The sequence below is a fragment of the Asparagus officinalis genome, chromosome 2 (assembly GCF_001876935.1).
Source record: "Asparagus officinalis chromosome 2, Aspof.V1, whole genome shotgun sequence".
NCBI lineage: Eukaryota > Viridiplantae > Streptophyta > Magnoliopsida > Asparagales > Asparagaceae > Asparagus > Asparagus officinalis.
In genome coordinates, this window is record NC_033795.1 from 19,173,165 (window position 1) to 19,191,693 (window position 18,529).

At 37.8% G+C, this 18,529-nt stretch overlaps 1 protein-coding gene across 1 annotated transcript in view; it reads right to left on the reverse strand.

The window, feature by feature from the left end:
* Nucleotides 1–8,261, reverse strand: part of LOC109830446 (ATP-dependent RNA helicase DBP3) — a 17,171-nt gene extending 8,910 nt beyond the window's left edge. Inside the window, exons 1-3 of the mRNA XM_020397697.1 lie at nucleotides 8,002–8,261; nucleotides 6,896–7,447; nucleotides 6,442–6,530 (exon numbers count right to left, since the gene is read on the reverse strand). Coding sequence (XP_020253286.1) covers nucleotides 6,442–6,530; nucleotides 6,896–7,447; nucleotides 8,002–8,151 — 791 coding nt within the window. The 5' untranslated portion in view covers nucleotides 8,152–8,261. The remainder of the gene's footprint in view (nucleotides 1–6,441; nucleotides 6,531–6,895; nucleotides 7,448–8,001) is intronic.

Consider the following 18,529-nt stretch of genomic DNA (forward strand, 5'->3'; position numbering starts at 1 on the left):
TATGCCGCCGCTATTCACCGTTTTTTACAACATTGAGGGTGACAACTCATCCTTGAACACTCCTTGCCTTATAAACATAAAGACGATCACCCACGTTGTGGCTTAAATGCAATAGTCTTTGCGATCTACTTAAAATAAATAGCAAAGTAGATTTACATCACTCATTTCATGTGTGACCAAAAGGTCCAAAACTATGTACAATTACTAATGAAAGCAACCTAAAAATCATAAAGCATCTTACAAAACCATCAGAAATTTCATAGTGTCAGCTTAATTAAAAAGTAATGGTAGTACTTGCTCCCAACAAGATAGTAAGTTCAATAAAATAAATTAGATAGTTAATAATAACAATATTAAACAAATATCTAAAGATTTATGGAGAACGAAAGCTTATAAATACACTAAAGTTGATTGCTATCAAATAGCCAAGAAAGGCGGTGAATATTATTCATTCTAGATGGTCATAGTTCTTTTCTCTTTATATTCTTTGTTCGTGACCATATTAAATTATAATATGTGGAAAAATAAAGGGTTTTTATGATATAAGACCCTCAAATCTTCTCTATTTATATATTAGACCACCAAATCTTAGTATTTCTAAATAAGACCACCAAATCCTATTAAGATGTTCCAAAAAGGACTCCTTTGGTTAAATTTAACCTTAATTTGCTAAATTTTTCTATTAATGTTAGAGATGTTTATTTGTGGACCATTGTACTCGTGCTCATACATGATTTATCATATTTATTTGATTTGGTTATTCTCCCCCCCAACTCATTTTTCTCTCACAGACTCCCCACACTCATTGTCTCTCTCCCATCTTTTTCCTTCAATAACTTTTCTCTTTCTCAAACTCGCCGTACCCATTGTCTCTCATTTTCTCTTCCAAATAACTTTCTTTCTCCTCAAGAAAATTGAGTTCTTAACATCTAGCAAGGCTTGACATTTGAGAGGAAAATAGAATAGAAATTAGAGAAAATAGAGAAGAAAGGCATGAGAAACAAAGGTAAAGGGAGATTGAGCTTTGGGCTCCTAATGTTATTATTGTAATTTGATGCATATGGTTAAGGTTCACAATACCTAGGTAAAGAATTTAGATAGAAATTATTCATGGGGTCTTTTTGGAACAACTTATAGGATTTGGGGTTCTTATTTAGAAATATAAAGATTTACCCGGATCTAATATAGAAGTAGAGAAGGTTGGGGATCTTATATCATTACAGCCTAAAAATAAATCAGTTGATAGTATGAAATTTATCAGAATTGTCTTGTTTAGTGAGCTAGGTAAGACATATCGTAGCTAGATGATTTCTAGCTAATAGTTAGCTATTAGTATTATGAAAGCAATGTAGGCAGTCACCTAGATAGCCATCTCAGAGGTCTGTTCTTCCAGACACTTCCATCAGACAATTGCCTAGGGCTAAAATAGGTGTGAGTATGTGTGCCTGTTCACATGTGTATGCGGATGTGCATTGAGGAGAGGGACAAATCCACTACTTGTAATATGATAGCAAAACCTTTGGGTTGCTACAGTAATTTTGAGCCCCATTTCTTTGGGTGACAAGCTTTCCCAACTCAGATCTTATCTAGATTAAAACAAAAAAAAGTGTACCTTACTTCGGCCTTACCGTCTTCGTTAAATGAAAGATGCACCCTACTTTCATTTTTAATTTCAAAAAAGGGTCATCTCCATCTCACCTACCAGCACCCAATTCAAAGAAAACCCGAAACCTAAGAATCCAAATACCCACGACGTTTTCCCCTACCCCTTTTCTTTCCTCATCACTGTCTTCATCCCTCTTAGATTGAAATAAAAATAAACAATCTATGCTCCCTGACATCTCACCTCTTACTTTGGCTCATCATCAGACCATCGACTCAACTTCCAAGTCCTCTTCGAATTTGAGTTAAATGTAACCATCAAATCCCTAACCCTAATCCCCCTCCAAGTAAGAAGAATTCCTAACACCATCAATTCCTCTCCTAAGCATTTAAAGGTGAGGTTTTCTTCCCCTTTCATCTCTCCTCAACCAAGAGAACCCGTCTTCTCTCCTTTACTCTTCTCTCTCCTTAGTGCAAAGCATGAATCTTCTATACATTCTTCCTCTCCCTCTGGAGCCAGCCCTCTCTCTTATTCTCTCTCTCTTCTTCTCTCTCTCTTATTCCCTCTTCTTCTTTCTCTTTCCTCAACTAAAGAGAACCCATCTACTCGCCAATTCGTTCTCCCTCTCCCTCTAGCATCACAAGTGGCCTTCTCTCCCCCCAATCCCCCTCTAATTAGTCTTATGAAATCTCCCTCCGCCCAGTCTCGCCGCCTATTCTTTATCCATCGGCAACTTCGAAATGATTTAAGGTTTTCTTTAATTGATTTATTATGCCCATTTCAAAGTAAATATTATGTTGTAATATTTTTGGATAACAAGTTCATCATTTTGAATAAAAATTCTAACGTTCTCCTTGATTTCATGGAAATTTTAATTTTTTTGTTTAATTTTCTGGTTTTGGTTTAATAAATCCAGTTCTTTATAAAAAGTTCATCTTTTTAATAAAGATTCCAACTTTCTTCTTGATTTCATAAAAATTTTAAAATTTTTTATTTAATTTTGTGATTTTCATTTAATAAATAACAGTTTCTCCTCAAACAAAAAACTTACTATAAGCTCTCTTTTTTTAATAAACTGAACTTGATTGATTTATTCTTGGGTCAGAGCTTATGATTGTACTACTATCATGTTTCAAAGAGTGGAGGCCGATATAAACTTCACTTTGAGTGATGACGAGGATGATCTTACAAACGTGAGTGAGTAGGATTTTTTTGGGTGCTTTGATACATAATTTTGATAATAAGAAATTAATTGATTTTAATGTTCGCAAATGATCAACCTAACAAAGGAGTTTATTCATGTTCTTCCTAGACAAAGTACAGGATTTCGGGGATGCTCTAAATATTGGGGTGTCATGTTATATAAATTTAGAATTATATATCTCATGAAGTCTAATTTGTTCCCCTTGACAGATATGTTTATCTTAGCCTTGACTCATCGATAAGAAGAGTTAGTTCAATTTTTTGGGTGAATTATTGGAATTTAAGTATGGTTTGGTAGATGCACAATTTGATATTTTGCTTGATAGTAATTTTAATTATTATTGTTCGCGCAAAAGTTAGTTCATTAGTGAGATTCAGGGATGCATGCCTTAAATACCATGAGAATTAACTCTTATATATGTGTTTTATTGATGGGAGAAATATTTCCATCATTGAAATTGATATCCAGTGGATAACATTTTTTCTACATCTTCATGAGCCATGAAAATTAAAACCTAGGATTTATTTTGTCTACACCTTCATAAAGTAGTTTTCTCTTAAAAAATAAAAGAATCAAGTTGATTTTCCATTTCTTTCACTACATTGTTTATTACTTATTTCTTGGTTTAATTATACATGTATGCGAATTTTTTTGATTTAATCACACATGTATATGAGTTTTTCTATCTATTTCCCTATTTTGAAAAGTTGCAGGTTATAATTTTCTAGGTTTTAAATTTAAACAGGCAGAGATTGTTTGGAAATCACTGGTATGTGTTGAAAATCTTGGATTTTTATTTTTTTATTTTTCTTGATTTGCTGAGGAAAATAAAGAAGGAAATTTGTTGTCAATGCTTGGAAGTTATAAGTAATAAATTTTCTCATTGTTGATTTAAATTTTCATATTCATGGGTTGAGTGATAAAATGATGTTGTGTTACTTGAGTTACAAGTTTGAGTTTACAGAGATATTAATAAAGATAAACCACCGTTTGTTCATGAAAATAAACTCAAATTTAGGTTTTTGTTTGGTTAATTTGAAGTTGTGTTATTTGATTTGTTTTTTCTGGATGATGCAAAATCATGAGTTATTGAAATTAAATATAACCTAGGGTTTAATTTTTAGGAGGCTAAGAGCCCTTGTAAATCACATGTATCGTATTTAAATTCTATGGTTCTTTGATTTTTTTTTCTTGATTTTTCAACGGAATTAAATGGGGACATAAGTTTATTATATTAAATAAATCTTTTTCAAGGGAATTTTAAATGGATCTTTTCAATGCGTTTATGCTCTCAAAAATGTCCTCTGCTGTTAAAAAAAAGATGATATATCATAAGTAAGTAAATCTCAATTGATTCACCTACTATCCATGTTGATTATTAGATCCATTCACTTGAGAATAAGCACAATCTAACATTTGACCTTGCAAGTTTATGTATTTACTTTCAAGTTTAAATTATGTATCTTCCTCTTGTAGAATGTTTATTTACAAACAAAAAATTCAAAAACAAGAATAATAATTGATTAATTGTACACTCTCAACAAGTTGCAATTTACATTAATCTCGAACAAATAATAGCAGATATTACTCATTCTTTGGGTTTTTTTGTTGTTGCCTTGAACATAGGTGCATGTGTCAGTGATAGTCTTTTTTAACAAATGGCAGTAATCTTTATCAAACTTTAAAGTTTAAAATCGATATGGGTTTTGAGTGGAGTATACACACATTTTAATCTTTCCTTGTGTGATTATATATGTGTTCTTTGTTTAGAATCTTCTATTGGTGAGAACTTGAATGGTTGTAAGGGGGTTCACGAACAAGCTTGACGATGTATATTAGAGTTGTGAAGGACACTAGTATTGTTACACTAGCGATTGCGCGCAGTGGTTACAAATTAAACATTTTCATCGTACTTCTATGTGTTGTCAATATCATATAAGTTTTTTATTTCTTTTTCTTGCGACCTTTTTTTAAATTTTTGATAAAACTTCAAAATTTGGAGATTGCAATAGTAAGAACTACCTGAGAGTAGATTAATCTAATCAATTTTCATTCTGTCATTGACTCAAAAAAGGTTCATGAATATCTGCTCTTCACTATTGTTTTAATCCAAAATAATTTACATGAAGCTAAGGTGCCTTTGTTATGTTTTTTGTGTGAACTGTCACAATGTGTTTGATTCCTTATGATCTATCATCTTTCAATTCGTTTAGCAAGATACCTTTTTTGTTGAACAGTGGGGTAGGTAATATAACATTAGGGTGTACAAAAGTGAATTACACTAATAGAGAGGAAGGTAGATCCGTGCTTTGCACGAGCAAAAGACTAGTTACTAAATATAACAAAATACAAAGTTATATAATGTTATTATAGATTTACTATATTATATTAATTATATGTGACAGCTTTACTACGAAATAATGACATGACAAAAGATCGAGTGGAAAATATCTTAATGAAAATTATTTTGTTTCATGTGTGGTTCTGGTGCTAGTTCAAGTTATCGAGCAGAAAAATGGATGAGTGAAACTTCAAGGACTTGTATTTTTATACACATGCAATGAGTTTAATAATTTCATAATTATTGATGTACATCTCATACAGCATTTCTTTTCTGAGGAAAAAAATAATGTCTCATCCAAGGCACAAGGGAAAATGTTATAATGTTTTGAAGCAACTAGCGCTAATCAGGATAAAACCTCACCCCTATTAAAGGAGATTGTATAATAGAAATAAAATTTATTGAACCATGCCCATCCGAACCATGTTTCATTAATGTCGATAAAGTGAATAACTCCAAATTTCTCGCTTTAGTGACAAAATTATGTAGAAAAGTCAGTACTAGCCTTGTACAAGTGAGAAGCCTAACTTGCAATTCATGAAGCTTTGCCATGTCAAAACCACATAGTAGACATGCTATTTTATGTTTCTCTCTTGTATATGTCTTTCATCTTGAAAATCATGTTATATTTTGTTAGGGCTATCTCTATGTAAATATTAGTCTTCCGCAACATGTGTTCTAGTTGAATTCAAACACCACTGGACAAAGCATTAGTAAAAGCTCCTTTCTTATTTAAAAAAAATGTACCAAATGCTAAAATATCAAAATGAAAATCAGGTTACGTTAGAACTCGAACAGTACAACTACCCCTTTCAATTTCTCAAATATCTTTTATGCTTCATAGTGTGATATAACCATTTAGTGGCTAAATGGACGTATTATAGGACTAATGAATATTTAGTGTTCAAGAATTTGTAATATTTATAATTCTTGTAATAAATCAGCCTAAAAGAAGCTCACAAAAATTAAGGAAATTAGTTACAATGTATGTTCAACATCATTGCTTTAAGCCTTCATCAAGAATAATTAGGACCTGTAATCCAATGTTTATAGGACTTGTTTTCAATCAATTGTGCTGTTTCTTTTTTTCTGCAGTTTATTGGAACTTAACATTTTAAAATCTCAGCATGTCAATTTGTTCTACCTCTGTCTCATTTAGATAAATCTACATTACAATATATTCTGATAGAAGACATAAATTTTCATTTTGCTACCCTTTTTATTTCCCGCTTTACATAGTAGCATTGCTCAAAAGAAATAAAGAAAGGAAGAAGCATTAAAGTATGTACTTACCCCTGAATCTGGTGGTCTATCGACGCACCTGGATGCAAGCTGACAGTATGAATCCCAAGAGCCTTAAGTGGCTTACAGAGTGATCTAACCTGGTAATGTGATTTCAAAAAATATTTATTAGCACTTAAATTTTGATTACACACGGGTAATGGTAGTGGAATGTACTATAAAAAGGTTTGATTACACAGACCACCTCTACTATCACATTGTGACAGTTACTAGCACTAAGTCTGATATTAACACATACACCCCCTTAGAGATTTTTTTTGGACCCTTTCACCATCGGGTCTATTTGCCAAAAATCTGAATCAGCCATTCCCCTAAGGGTTAAAAAAAATTCACTCAACAGATGTATCTGCCAATATCAAATTTAAGGGTAACAAGTTCCACAATGTGATACTACAGGGGTCAATGTGAAATAACCCTACAACTAGATTTGAGGGGAAGGGAAAACCTGAAGAGCCCTTTGTCGAGATGGTACAAGAAAGATAAGGAAGGGAGTCGGAATGACTAGTCCCTGTTTCTCCTTCCTTGCAATAATGTCAGAAGCAGTAGAAAGCAACCAAGCAAGCTGCTCTTTTCTTGCACAAACACCTCCTCCACTTGAAGAATCAACCACATTCCAACCCGAAGAGCAACGCCTCCACAACTCAGCACCCCACGAGCTGCTTGCTAGGAGATCATGCTGCTTTCTGGAGACATTACCAACTTCTTCTTCTTCTACATCCTCATCTTGCTTCTCCTTCCAAGAATTCTCTATTGCATTCAGACACAGAGTGAGGAACTTTGGTAGGCATCCATCCTCGAATTTTTCATCAGCGGCTGAAGGCCTTGGTGTTTCTGTATGCTGCTCTTTTTCCTTTTCATTTTCCTTGTCCTTGATATGCTGTACTGCTGAGTTTTTCTTGGGGTTGGATTTGGTTTTGAGTTTGTGGTCTAACTTATTCTTTCTGTCATGCCGGTCATTGAACGGATCTTCAGGAGTTGGAAGGCTGAAGCACATCCCCTGCAGCCACAAGCAAAAGTTAACCGAGGGTAAAAGAAAATATTTTGTCGCTAATGAACAAGATAATGAAGAATTGTTCCAATGTAAGATCCTTGTCATGGTCATTTCCACACGAGACGGGCTAAATTACGAAATTGGTGTTTGTTTGCAATACTCCCCCCTGCCAGTTTTTTATTTTGTGTTGCTCCGGTGACTTTTTGGTATCAAAAATCCACGAAATATGCAATTAGGTATTAATTTTCGCAATCAGCGAAAATCCCGCGTAAAAATTTGGGGCATTTGGGATTAAAAAGCCCCACTATTTTCTCTCGGAGAGTTAGAAAATGAGGGAATTTAGCAAACTAAGGGTTAGTTTAGCTCCGCCCTCTCTCTTCGAAATGCGCCGCGTCATTGAACATAGTCACATTAGGGTTCTAAATCATTGAGAAATAGGAACCTGTGTTACAAAAGGGTTTGGCTATCATATCAAAAGCTAAGAAAGACTGAATAATCCAAACGAACGTGCGGATGGGAGGAGGGGAGCAAGATTCGAATAACCGAAGACACGCAAATACCTCGCAGGTTCGCCTCTTTCCAGACTTCCTTCGTTTCTTGGAGGCGATGATGGAAGCTATGCGAGCGGAGACGGCGGAATCAGAGCTCCGCATCCTCTTGCGGTTGACCTTGTTCTTCTTCCTCCTCACCGCGTCATCGCCTTTCGCCATTACTCACCGGTGCCCGATGAAGACGAAGATGGCGGCGCAGAGGAAAGAGAGAGAGAGAGCGAGAGGAAGCCGTAGCAAAATAACAAGTAGAGTGCCCCCACAAGGAACTGCGGCTGTACATTCTACGAAAACCTACACCCAAAACGATAATAAAATAAAGGGTTATTTGCACTTTGAAACCTTAAGTTTTTTTTGTATAGCAGGTACTTAGATATCTCAAAGTTTACAATGTTTTCAACTTTGATACATCAAAGTTTTCTTCTGATACATCATACATCCATACCTCGAAGTCTATATATTTCTTAACGTTGGTGCCCCATCTTTCCTTTTTGACACCTTGATACCCTAAAGTTGGGGGTATCAAAGTTTAAAAAAAATGTGTAAAGCTTAGAAAATCATGGTTAAAAATGTGTAAACCTTGGAGTATCAAAATGTTAGGAAAAAAACTTGAGATGTTAAAGTAAAAAATGTAAGATTTATATATATGAGTGATAAATGAATATTTTGGGGTATCAAAGTTAGTAAAGATCAATGATGTAAGCACCAGAGCACCCAAGCTCAAATAACCATATGTAGGATAAATTTTTAAAATCAACCCTTTTAGAACTTTATTTTTAAAAATCGACCTATTTATATTTTATTTAGCATTTTCAACCTAGTTTTAGTCAGTTGGCTAAAATTGGGTCGAAAAGGCTAAATAAGTTGTGAAAACTTCACGGGATTTAGAATTCCGTGAAGTTTAATCCTTAATTAGTTAGTGCTAAACAAAGAAGGTTCGCGCAGGTGGTGGTCTGCTGCCAAACTTCACGGGGTTCTAAGTCCTATGAATTTTATAATAAACAAACTATACAAAATAAGTAATTATGTGTAGTGTGTTTAGTGGTTATAGCATTAGTCTATAAGGCTTGGATAGGTTGCGCAGGGTTCAAATCCCAGCATGCTAAATTTTGTTTATTTTTCAAGAACAAAAATATATGTTGCGCTGAGATTTAAACTCAAAACCACTTGAATAATTGAAATTTAGCTTTCTTTGATCTAGCCACTTGGCCAACTATTGCAATCATGTTAGATTTGAACTTAGAAATTTCCAGGATTCAAAATCCCGTGGAGTTTAGCCTAACTCTAAACTACAACGGATTGAGAATCCAGTGCAGTTTACTTTTTCTGATAAACTACATGAGATTCTAAATCCCGTGAAGTTTTAGCAATTTATTTCGCGTGGAACAAGACACTAACTCTAGACATCAGAGTGGACTAACTCAAAAGGAGTACTACTGCGTTGATTGACTCGACTCTGATAGGAAGCACGACGATTTTTTCATAACTCACATGACTCACATTTTAATGAAGAAAAAGATGACTCAATAAGAACTATCATCCAAAGCTTCAGAAGAGAGGGATGTCCTAAACACAGGTTACACAGTAGAGGGGTATCAAATACACCTATAAATATATTAGAAGGGGGCACACTCTCGTCTAGATAGTAAATGCCGCCTCTCTCACAGCCTGAACCAATCTTCATCCCAGTTTGTAGGTCCTCAAAGACATAATTTGAAGGAAAAAAGTTTATTTTACAATTTTTATTTTTTGTTAATTGGCTAAACGAGAAACTAACGAAAAATTTAGGAACATATAACACATTAGCGAGAGTCAAGGATAGAGTAGTTGAACCACCCCATCACCAAGAACAGGTGTAAAAGAACAATCAGTAATATGGACCGGAGGAAATTTATCTGAAAAAGATAAAGAATGAAAATTCTTTTTATACCTATCATGTGGGATGAAGCTCCTAAATCTAATATCCAGGGTCTATCTGAAAATGCAATATAAACATTTATACCTAAAGATGATGCATGAGTCACAGAATGACTGTTTTGAGTAGACTGAGACAAGAGCTGCATGAATCGCTCATAGTCTACATGTGATATCTGAACAGTAGGGATTTCTGAAGAGGCTGCAGAAGAAGGAAAAGTTATACGAGCAGGTTTGATAGAATCACTAGTAGTCAACTGTGCCTACTCAAACTTGTCGAGCTTCTGCTAGCACTTCTCCGCTATGTGGTTATTCCTCCCACAGCGAGTACATCTACGTCATCCTTTATCAAATCTACTTTTCTTATCACCGTAAGAACCACAGTCCCCCTTGAATCATGACCACAAGCACAACCACATCCTCGCAACATCGAGCAACCATGATAGACTGCTCAACAGATGGTGTAGAGGGTGCACCAGCTCTAGTTAATACACGCATGACCCTGAAGAAGCTAGATGTTAGTGAGAAAACACTATCTCCTCCCAAAATTTTCCCTCGCACCTAAGATGCTAATGACGGATCCAAGCCAAATAGAAACCTCGATACTTGCTAGATCTTGATGATATCCCCTCAGTGTCACTAGATCTGTGATAGCAGGTCGATGCATCTCCAACTCATCTATAAACCCCTTCAACTCCCTATAAAACTTTGGTATAGATTGATCCCTTTGTTGTAGACAAAAAAATTGTGCATATATCTCATAAACTATAGAGACGTTCTTCTTATTTCCATACATCACCTTGAGAATGTCCCATATTTTCTTAGCAGTAGATACGAACATGACACTATTACTGACTCTTTCTTCCATACTATTAAGGAGCCAAGTCATAACGCAATAATCTCCAGAAAGCTAGGCCTTGTATTCAGAGTCTGTAGAAGTAGGTGGATTCTCCAGAAAATACTCCAATTCAGTGTAGAAAATAATGCATTCTGTAGCGTAAAATAGCGCATAGCGGAACGTAGTGCCACCATGTCTCTACGTAGCATTGGAAAAAAAGCACAGAAACCAAATAACATACGCTATTTTACCCATAGCGTACGCTTTGTAACGCATCTTCATAGTGCTCCATAACTTAGGTTAATTTATTAAAGGGCTAGGATTGATTTTTATAAGAATTTTAATGGCTATGATAGAGTTTTTTTCAAATTAATCAGACTTTACATTAAAAAATATTAAAAAGAGATCAAAGAATTACTAATTATTTTTTTCTAATTAACCAGATTTAGAAGTAATAAAAACTAGTACTTTTCTTTCAAAAATAAAAGCTGTAACTTCACTTGGATTACTATTAGACTTTGCTTCTGGAATGATTGTTAAGGCATACATGATTGATTTTGTTGTGAAATTGTGATGATATATTGATTTGTGATAGTATTTTTATGATGATATGTTCAAAAGCCGTGATGATTATTCATATTATTTGACTTTGAATATTATGTATCAATAAAATATTTAAATAATAATACATTATTTAACCTACATTAAGAGTTGCGCTATTTTGCATTTCACGTTAACCGGAGCCTGAAGGTGAGTGTTACGCTATACGTTATCGCTATTTTCAACATTGCTCCAATTTATTCTGAGCATAATAAAAACTCTAAATGCTTATGCCTATAACAAATAATTAGATCCATTTGGTTTCAGTGGTTCCTAAAATAATAATGGGAGTAGATGTCTCCATAACAATAGGAGGGATAGAAGGGGTTAAAAAGCTCGTGATATCTGACATCTCAGCCAACCAAATATTGAGAAATCAACAACCACAACTTAGATCTAGTTTCTAATGAAATCGGCCACAAAATTCGGCCAAAAATAAGTATTATAAATCTAGTTAAAGTATTATAAATCTACAAGAAAAAGCATCAAATTAGTAGAAATCAGAAAACAACAACCAATAGTTATCATCAGGTCAGATCAGATTTGATTTTTCAACCATATTAATAAATCTGATCTGATCTGATTACAATAGCATCAGTGGTAGAAGGCAACAATGTCAATGTTGGATGCTTTGTTCATGAAAATACAATTTTGCCTTTGTGAATAGTCCCACATTGGAAAATGAGATGAATAGTATAGGGTATATAATGGTTCTCTCCTTATTGGGCTTTGAATAGTGTTTTGGGTTTTGTGGGCTTTGCATATCTACCACACATGCGCGCGCATGCCACGCCGCACCGCACACGCACACATTTTTGCTTCTCAAGCTTTTATTTTTGCACGTTTTACACGTTCTGTAACGGCTGCATGCGGGTAACGGAAGCAAGATTTGTGCGTAACGGTCCCTTGGATTCAGCGGGGGTTACACTTCTCCTCACCTATATAAGCAGGCTTGGAGCTCATTCAAAAGCACACCAACGAAGAGAAGAACTTCTAAGATGTCTTCTTTCTCTACTCTCATTTCTCCAAGAAATTTTGGCTACATATTTATATTCCTATTTTTGGGCAACCGTTTTCGTCTGAGCATAAGCTCTGTGACTCACGCCTGAGTGCAGAGGCCGGCCGATTCCGGGGTTTTTACCGCTAGGGGAGAGGGGACAAATTGCGTCAGGGCGATAGGCGGGTCCTTAATCTTCTAGGGTAGTGACATCACGACTACTTCCGATCAGACCTGAATTTTCTAACTCTTTAATTTGTTTTTTATTCTTTTTTTGACAGTAGTCAATAGACAGCATCGGCGGCAATAGATCAAGGTGGTAGCAACGGTGATAGAGGAAGATGAAGACAACGAAGAAGAGGATTGGACATGGCCACCAGAGGGATGATGATGGAGAGAGATTGCATTAAGTACAGATTACTGTTTGTCAATGAATAGTGTCGATGAACATGTCATTTTTTTATTTTTGAAGTTAGGGTTAGTATTCTTTACAAAAACATCGCTCTAATACTATGTTAAAGAAAGGACCCATTAAAAATTATTTATTAGAGCATTAATACAATTATAGGGTTACAATAGGGATACAAGTAAGGTAAGGCAACGATACCCAATAACCCAATACTTAAAAAAACTAATTTAACAGACAAAACAATCTGTGCAACCACGGATGTAATACTTGTATAAGTGGTAAGCATCAAACTGCAACTTTGAGCTTTGTAAGCCAATCAAACAAAATATAAAATATCCACTGTAAAGTTAAATAGCCAACCTAATCAAGTAAAATTAATCAAGTCCATACCATTGTGAATACGTGGGGACCAGTGGCCCACGTGAACGTGTTTCTTCCCACACGTTTCTTTAACTGGCCCACGAACTTGATTTTAACCCCAGGCCCACGAACGTGTTTTCATCAGGCTATATATAGCCATTTGTTTTTGCCCTAGGAGAGTGTGCAATTGAAGGCAGGGGAGAGAAAATCTTGGCGGCTGCAGGCTTGAAAAGCGTGCGCAATTGAGGGCCAAGGCAGTGAGTGCAAGGGGCGGCTGCAGAGAAGCAAGATTGTGATTTTTGTTTTGCGGCTGTACAAAGTCCTTTTGTAGTTGTTTTTTGGGGTTTTGTGTCTCCCCCTTTGAGAGATTTTGTGAGGGATTTGAGAGTTTGTTTGAGGGTTTAGATTGTGAGATTGTAAACCCTAGTTGTATCTCTCCCTCTAATAGTAGATCTCCCCCTCCTTGCCCCGTGGACGTAGGCTATTTGCCGAACCACGTAAAAGTTGTGTTCTTGTCGTGATTTGTAATAGCTTGTAGGATCCCTCGACAGGTCAGTCCTAGAACTGATGAGAGGAAGAGCCGATATCTCACTTTGATGAGATATCCGCTTCAGTCAAAGCTGCAGGAAAGGAAGAATTGGTATGCAAGCTGAAGAAGTCTCTTTACGGATTGAAGCAATCGCCGCGACAATGGTATAAGAGTTTCGACGGCTTTATGATTGGCCGATGGTACACGAGGAGCCCATATGACCCGTGTGTTTACATGCACAAGCTACAGAATGGTGAGTATATCTATTTGCTGTTATATGTTGACGATATGCTCATAGCTTCCAGGAATACTTCAGCTATTAGAAAGTTGAAAAAGGAGCTGTCATCGGAATTTGAGATGAAGGATCTTGGAGAAGCAAAGAAGATATTGGGTATGGAGATCGAGAGAGACAGGGTGAAGGGGAGGTTGAAGTTGACACAGAGGAGTTACTTGCAGAAGATGCTGAAGAAATTCAGTTATGATGGCAATGCCAAGGCGGTGAGTACTCCATTGGCTCCCCACTTTAAGCTATCAGCTAAGATGTCACCTGTTTCAGTTGAGGACCGTGAATACATGTCCAAAGTTTCATATGCCAATGCTGTGGGTAGCTTGATGTATGCGATGGTGTGTACAAGGTCAGATTTGTCACAGGCCGTGAGCATGGTATCTAGGTACATGCACGACCCCGGGAAGGGTCATTGGGAGGCCGTGAAGTGGATTCTACGGTATATCAAAGGTACCGTGGATGTTGGTTTGGTATTTCAGAAGAATGAGAAGACAGGGCAGGATTGTATTGGTTACGTGGATTCTGATTATGCGGGGGATCTGGACAAGTGCCGGTCTACTAGCGGATATGTGTTTACACTAGCAGGAGCACCGGTGTGTTGGAGATGCACACTTCAGTCTACAGTGGCTCTCTCCACTACGGAGGCAGAGTATATGGCGTTGACTGAAGCTGTGAAGGAGTCTTTGTGGTTGCAGGGATTATTGGAGAACTTAGGGATTGCACAGGAGACCCTTCGGGTATATTATGATAGCATGTCAGCTATCTATTTGGCGAAGAACCAAGTTTATCATGCACGCACGAAGCATATCGATGTCAGATTTCATTTTGTTCGTGACGTTTTGGATGAAGGAGACATCATGTTGGAGAAGATCCACACGAAGGATAACCCTGCAGATATGTTGACCAAAGTTGTTTCAGGTATTAAGTTTGGTCATTGTTTGGAACTTTTGAACATTCTTCGGTGTTGAGGTCTTTGGAGGCCATTGGGTGAACTACGTTCGGCTTGATTCCTTGGGGAAGAGGATACGTAGGCAGTCTTCGGTTTGGATTGTTGATGGGGGTGAGATTGTTTGGACTCTCATTCGGGTTCTCGACTTGTTGTGGATTGCGTTCGTACTGGACACAACAAGCGTGACATTTGGTTGCTTTGGTGTCGGCTCAGTTTTGAAAGAAACTTCACCGAGGTGGAGAATTGTGAATACGTGGGGACCAGTGGCCCACGTGAACGTGTTTCTTCCCACACGTTTCTTTAACTGGCCCACGAACTTGATTTTAACCCCAGGCCCACGAACGTGTTTTCATCAGGCTATATATAGCCATTTGTTTTTGCCCTAGGAGAGTGTGCAATTGAAGGCAGGGGAGAAAGAAAATCTTGGCGGCTGCAGGCTTGAAAAGCGTGCGCAATTGAGGGCCAAGGCAGTGAGTGCAAGGGGCGGCTGCAGAGAAGCAAGATTGTGATTTTTGTTTTGCGGCTGTACAAAGTCCTTTTGTAGTTGTTTTTTGGGGTTTTGTGTCTCCCCCTTTGAGAGATTTTGTGAGGGATTTGAGAGTTTGTTTGAGGTTTAGATTGTGAGATTGTAAACCCTAGTTGTATCTCTCCCTCTAATAGTAGATCTCCCCCTCCTTGCCCCGTGGACGTAGGCTATTTGCCGAACCACGTAAAAGTTGTGTTCTTGCTGTGATTTGTAATAGCTTGTAGGATCCCTCGACAGGTCAGTCCTAGAACTGATGAGAGGAAGAGCCGATATCTCACTTTGATGAGATATCCGCTTCAGATTCTTGTTTCCTTTGAGAGACGAGAATTCTTATCGATCTAATCTGTCTTGTTGTGCTGCCGAAGTACTGCCGAAATTTCCGCTGCGCACAACAAGTGGTATCAGAGCTCCGGGTTGGACTTGGGAGCTTGTTCGAAGGATTCGCTGAAGAATTCCTATTTGAAGAATTAGATCGATAACATGGGAGAAACAAGCATTGATGTTCCGAAGTTCGACGGTAAGATTAATTTTGGATTGTGAAGGTGTCAGGTGATGGACGCCTTGGATGCATAAAATTTGGAGGAGACTCTTGAGTTACAAGAGAAACCCGCTGATATGGAGGACAAGGTTTGGAAGAAAATGAATAGTAGGGCTTGTGGAGTTATTCGGTCATGCTTGACGCCGGATCTTATTTATGACGTAATGAACGAGACGTCGACGAAGAGAATGTGGGAAACACTCAATGAGAAGTATCTGACGAAGAGCATTGAGAATCGGTTTCACTTGAAGAATATCTGACGAAGAGCATTGAGAATCGGCTTCACTTGAAGAAGAGGTTTTACCAATTCAAGATGAAGAGGGGAGTTTCTATTCGGGAGCATGTTAACAACTTCACGAAGCTAATTTCGGATATGGCCAATGTAGATATCATGGTTGAGGATGAAGACAAGGCGATGTTACTATTGTGTTCATTGCCGGAGGATGATTTTGGTACGTTTGTTCTCACTATGATAAATGGAAGAACTACGGTTAGCTACAAGGAGGTGACCTCAGCTTTGGTGAATTATGAGTTGAGGAAGAGTGATGGTGAACCCTCCGAGAAGGCATGGAAAGCAGTCTTTGTGGGATTTAAAGATGGAGTTAAAGGCTTCAAGTTATGGGATCCACAAGACAAGAAGATAGTTATTAGCAGGGATGTCACATTTGACGAGACGTACATGATGAAGCTTCAAGTTCCTCAGCAGGTGGAGGAAGACCAGACAGTTACGATATCACAGCAGGTGGAGGATGATGTGACTCCACCAACTCCAGATAACATTGTATCCATTGAGGCTCCTACAGAGGTGACACTGGAAGGAGATGGGACGACAGCCGGGCATTTAGAGGATACAGTGGATGTTGGGACTCAGGAACAGGGTCATGTTCAGGAGTCCATTGCAGCTAATAGACCAAGAAGAAACATTCGTCGGCCAGCTAGATATAACGATGTCATGGTTGCATATGCTTTATCAGCAGAAGTCGTTGATGATTTGGTTCCTTTTACATTCAAGGAAGCAGAGTCAAGCTCTGATTCGATTAGGTGGAGGGAAGCCATGGAGGAGGAGATGCAGTCTCTTCATAAGAACGACACTTGGGAACTTGCAAAGCTACCGAAAGGTAAGAAGGCTATTGGATGCAAGTGGGTGTATGCAAAGAAAGAGGGATCTTCTATTGGGGAGATTAGATTCAAAGCCAGATTGGTTGCCAAGGGATATGCACAGCTAGAGGGCGTTGATTACAATGAGGTATTTTCACCTGTTGTGAAGCATTCGTCGATTCGTATTTTATTGGCATTGGTGGCACAGCTGGATTTGGATTTGGTCCAAATGGATGTGAAAACAGCCTTTCTACATGGAGATTTAGAAGAGGAGATCTACATGACACAACCTATGGGGTTCAAAGCTGCAGGAAAGGAAGAATTGGTATGCAAGCTGAAGAAGTCTCTTTACGGATTGAAGAAATCACCGCGACAATGGTACAAGAGATTCGACGGCTTTATGATTGGCCGAGGGTACACGAGGAGCCCATATGACCCATGTGTTTACATGCACAAGCTACAGAATAGTGAGTATATCTATTTGTTGTTATATGTTGACGATATGCTCATAGCTTCCAGGAATACTTCAGCTATTAGAAAGTTGAAAAAGGAACTGTCATCCGAATTTGAGATGAAGGATCTTGGAGAAGCAAAGAAGATATTGGGTATGGAGATCGAGAGAGACAGGGTGAAGGGGAAGTTGAAGTTGACACAGAAGAGTTACTTGCAGAAGATGCTGAAGAAATTCAGTTATGATGGCAATGCCAAAGCGGTGAGTACTCCATTAGCTCCCCACTTTAAGCTATCAGCTAAGATGTCACCTGTTTCAGTTGAGGACCGGGAATACATGTCCAAAGTTCCATATGCCAATGCTGTGGGTAGCTTGATGTATGCGATGGTGTGTACAAGGCCAGATTTGTCACAGGCCGTGAGCATGGTATCCAGGTACATGCACGACCCCGGGAAGGGTCATTGGGAGGCCGTGAAGTGGATTCTACGGTATATCAAAGGTACCGTGGATGTTGGTTTGGTATTTCAGAAGAATGAGAAGACAAGGCAGGATTGTATTGGTTACGTGGATTCTGATTATGCGGGGGATCTGGACAAGCGCCGGTCTACTAGCGGATATATGTTTATACTAGCAGGAGCACCGGTGTGTTGGAGATGCACACTTCAGTCTACAGTGGCTATCTCCACTACGGAGGCAAAGTATATGGCGTTGACTGAAGCTGTGAAGGAAGCTTTGTGGTTGCAGGGATTATTGGAGAACTTGGGGATTGCACAGGAGACCCTTCGGGTATATTGTGATAGCATGTCAGCTATCTATTTGGCGAAGAACCAAGTTTATCATGCACGCACGAAGCATATCGATGTCAGATTCCATTTTGTTCGTGACGTTTTAGATGAAGGAGACGTCATATTGGAGAAGATCCACACGAAGGACAACCCTGCAGATATGTTGACCAAAGTTGTTTCAAGTATCAAGTTTGGTCATTGTTTGGAACTTTTGAACATTCTTCGGTGTTGAGGCCTTTGGAGGCCATTTGGATGAACTA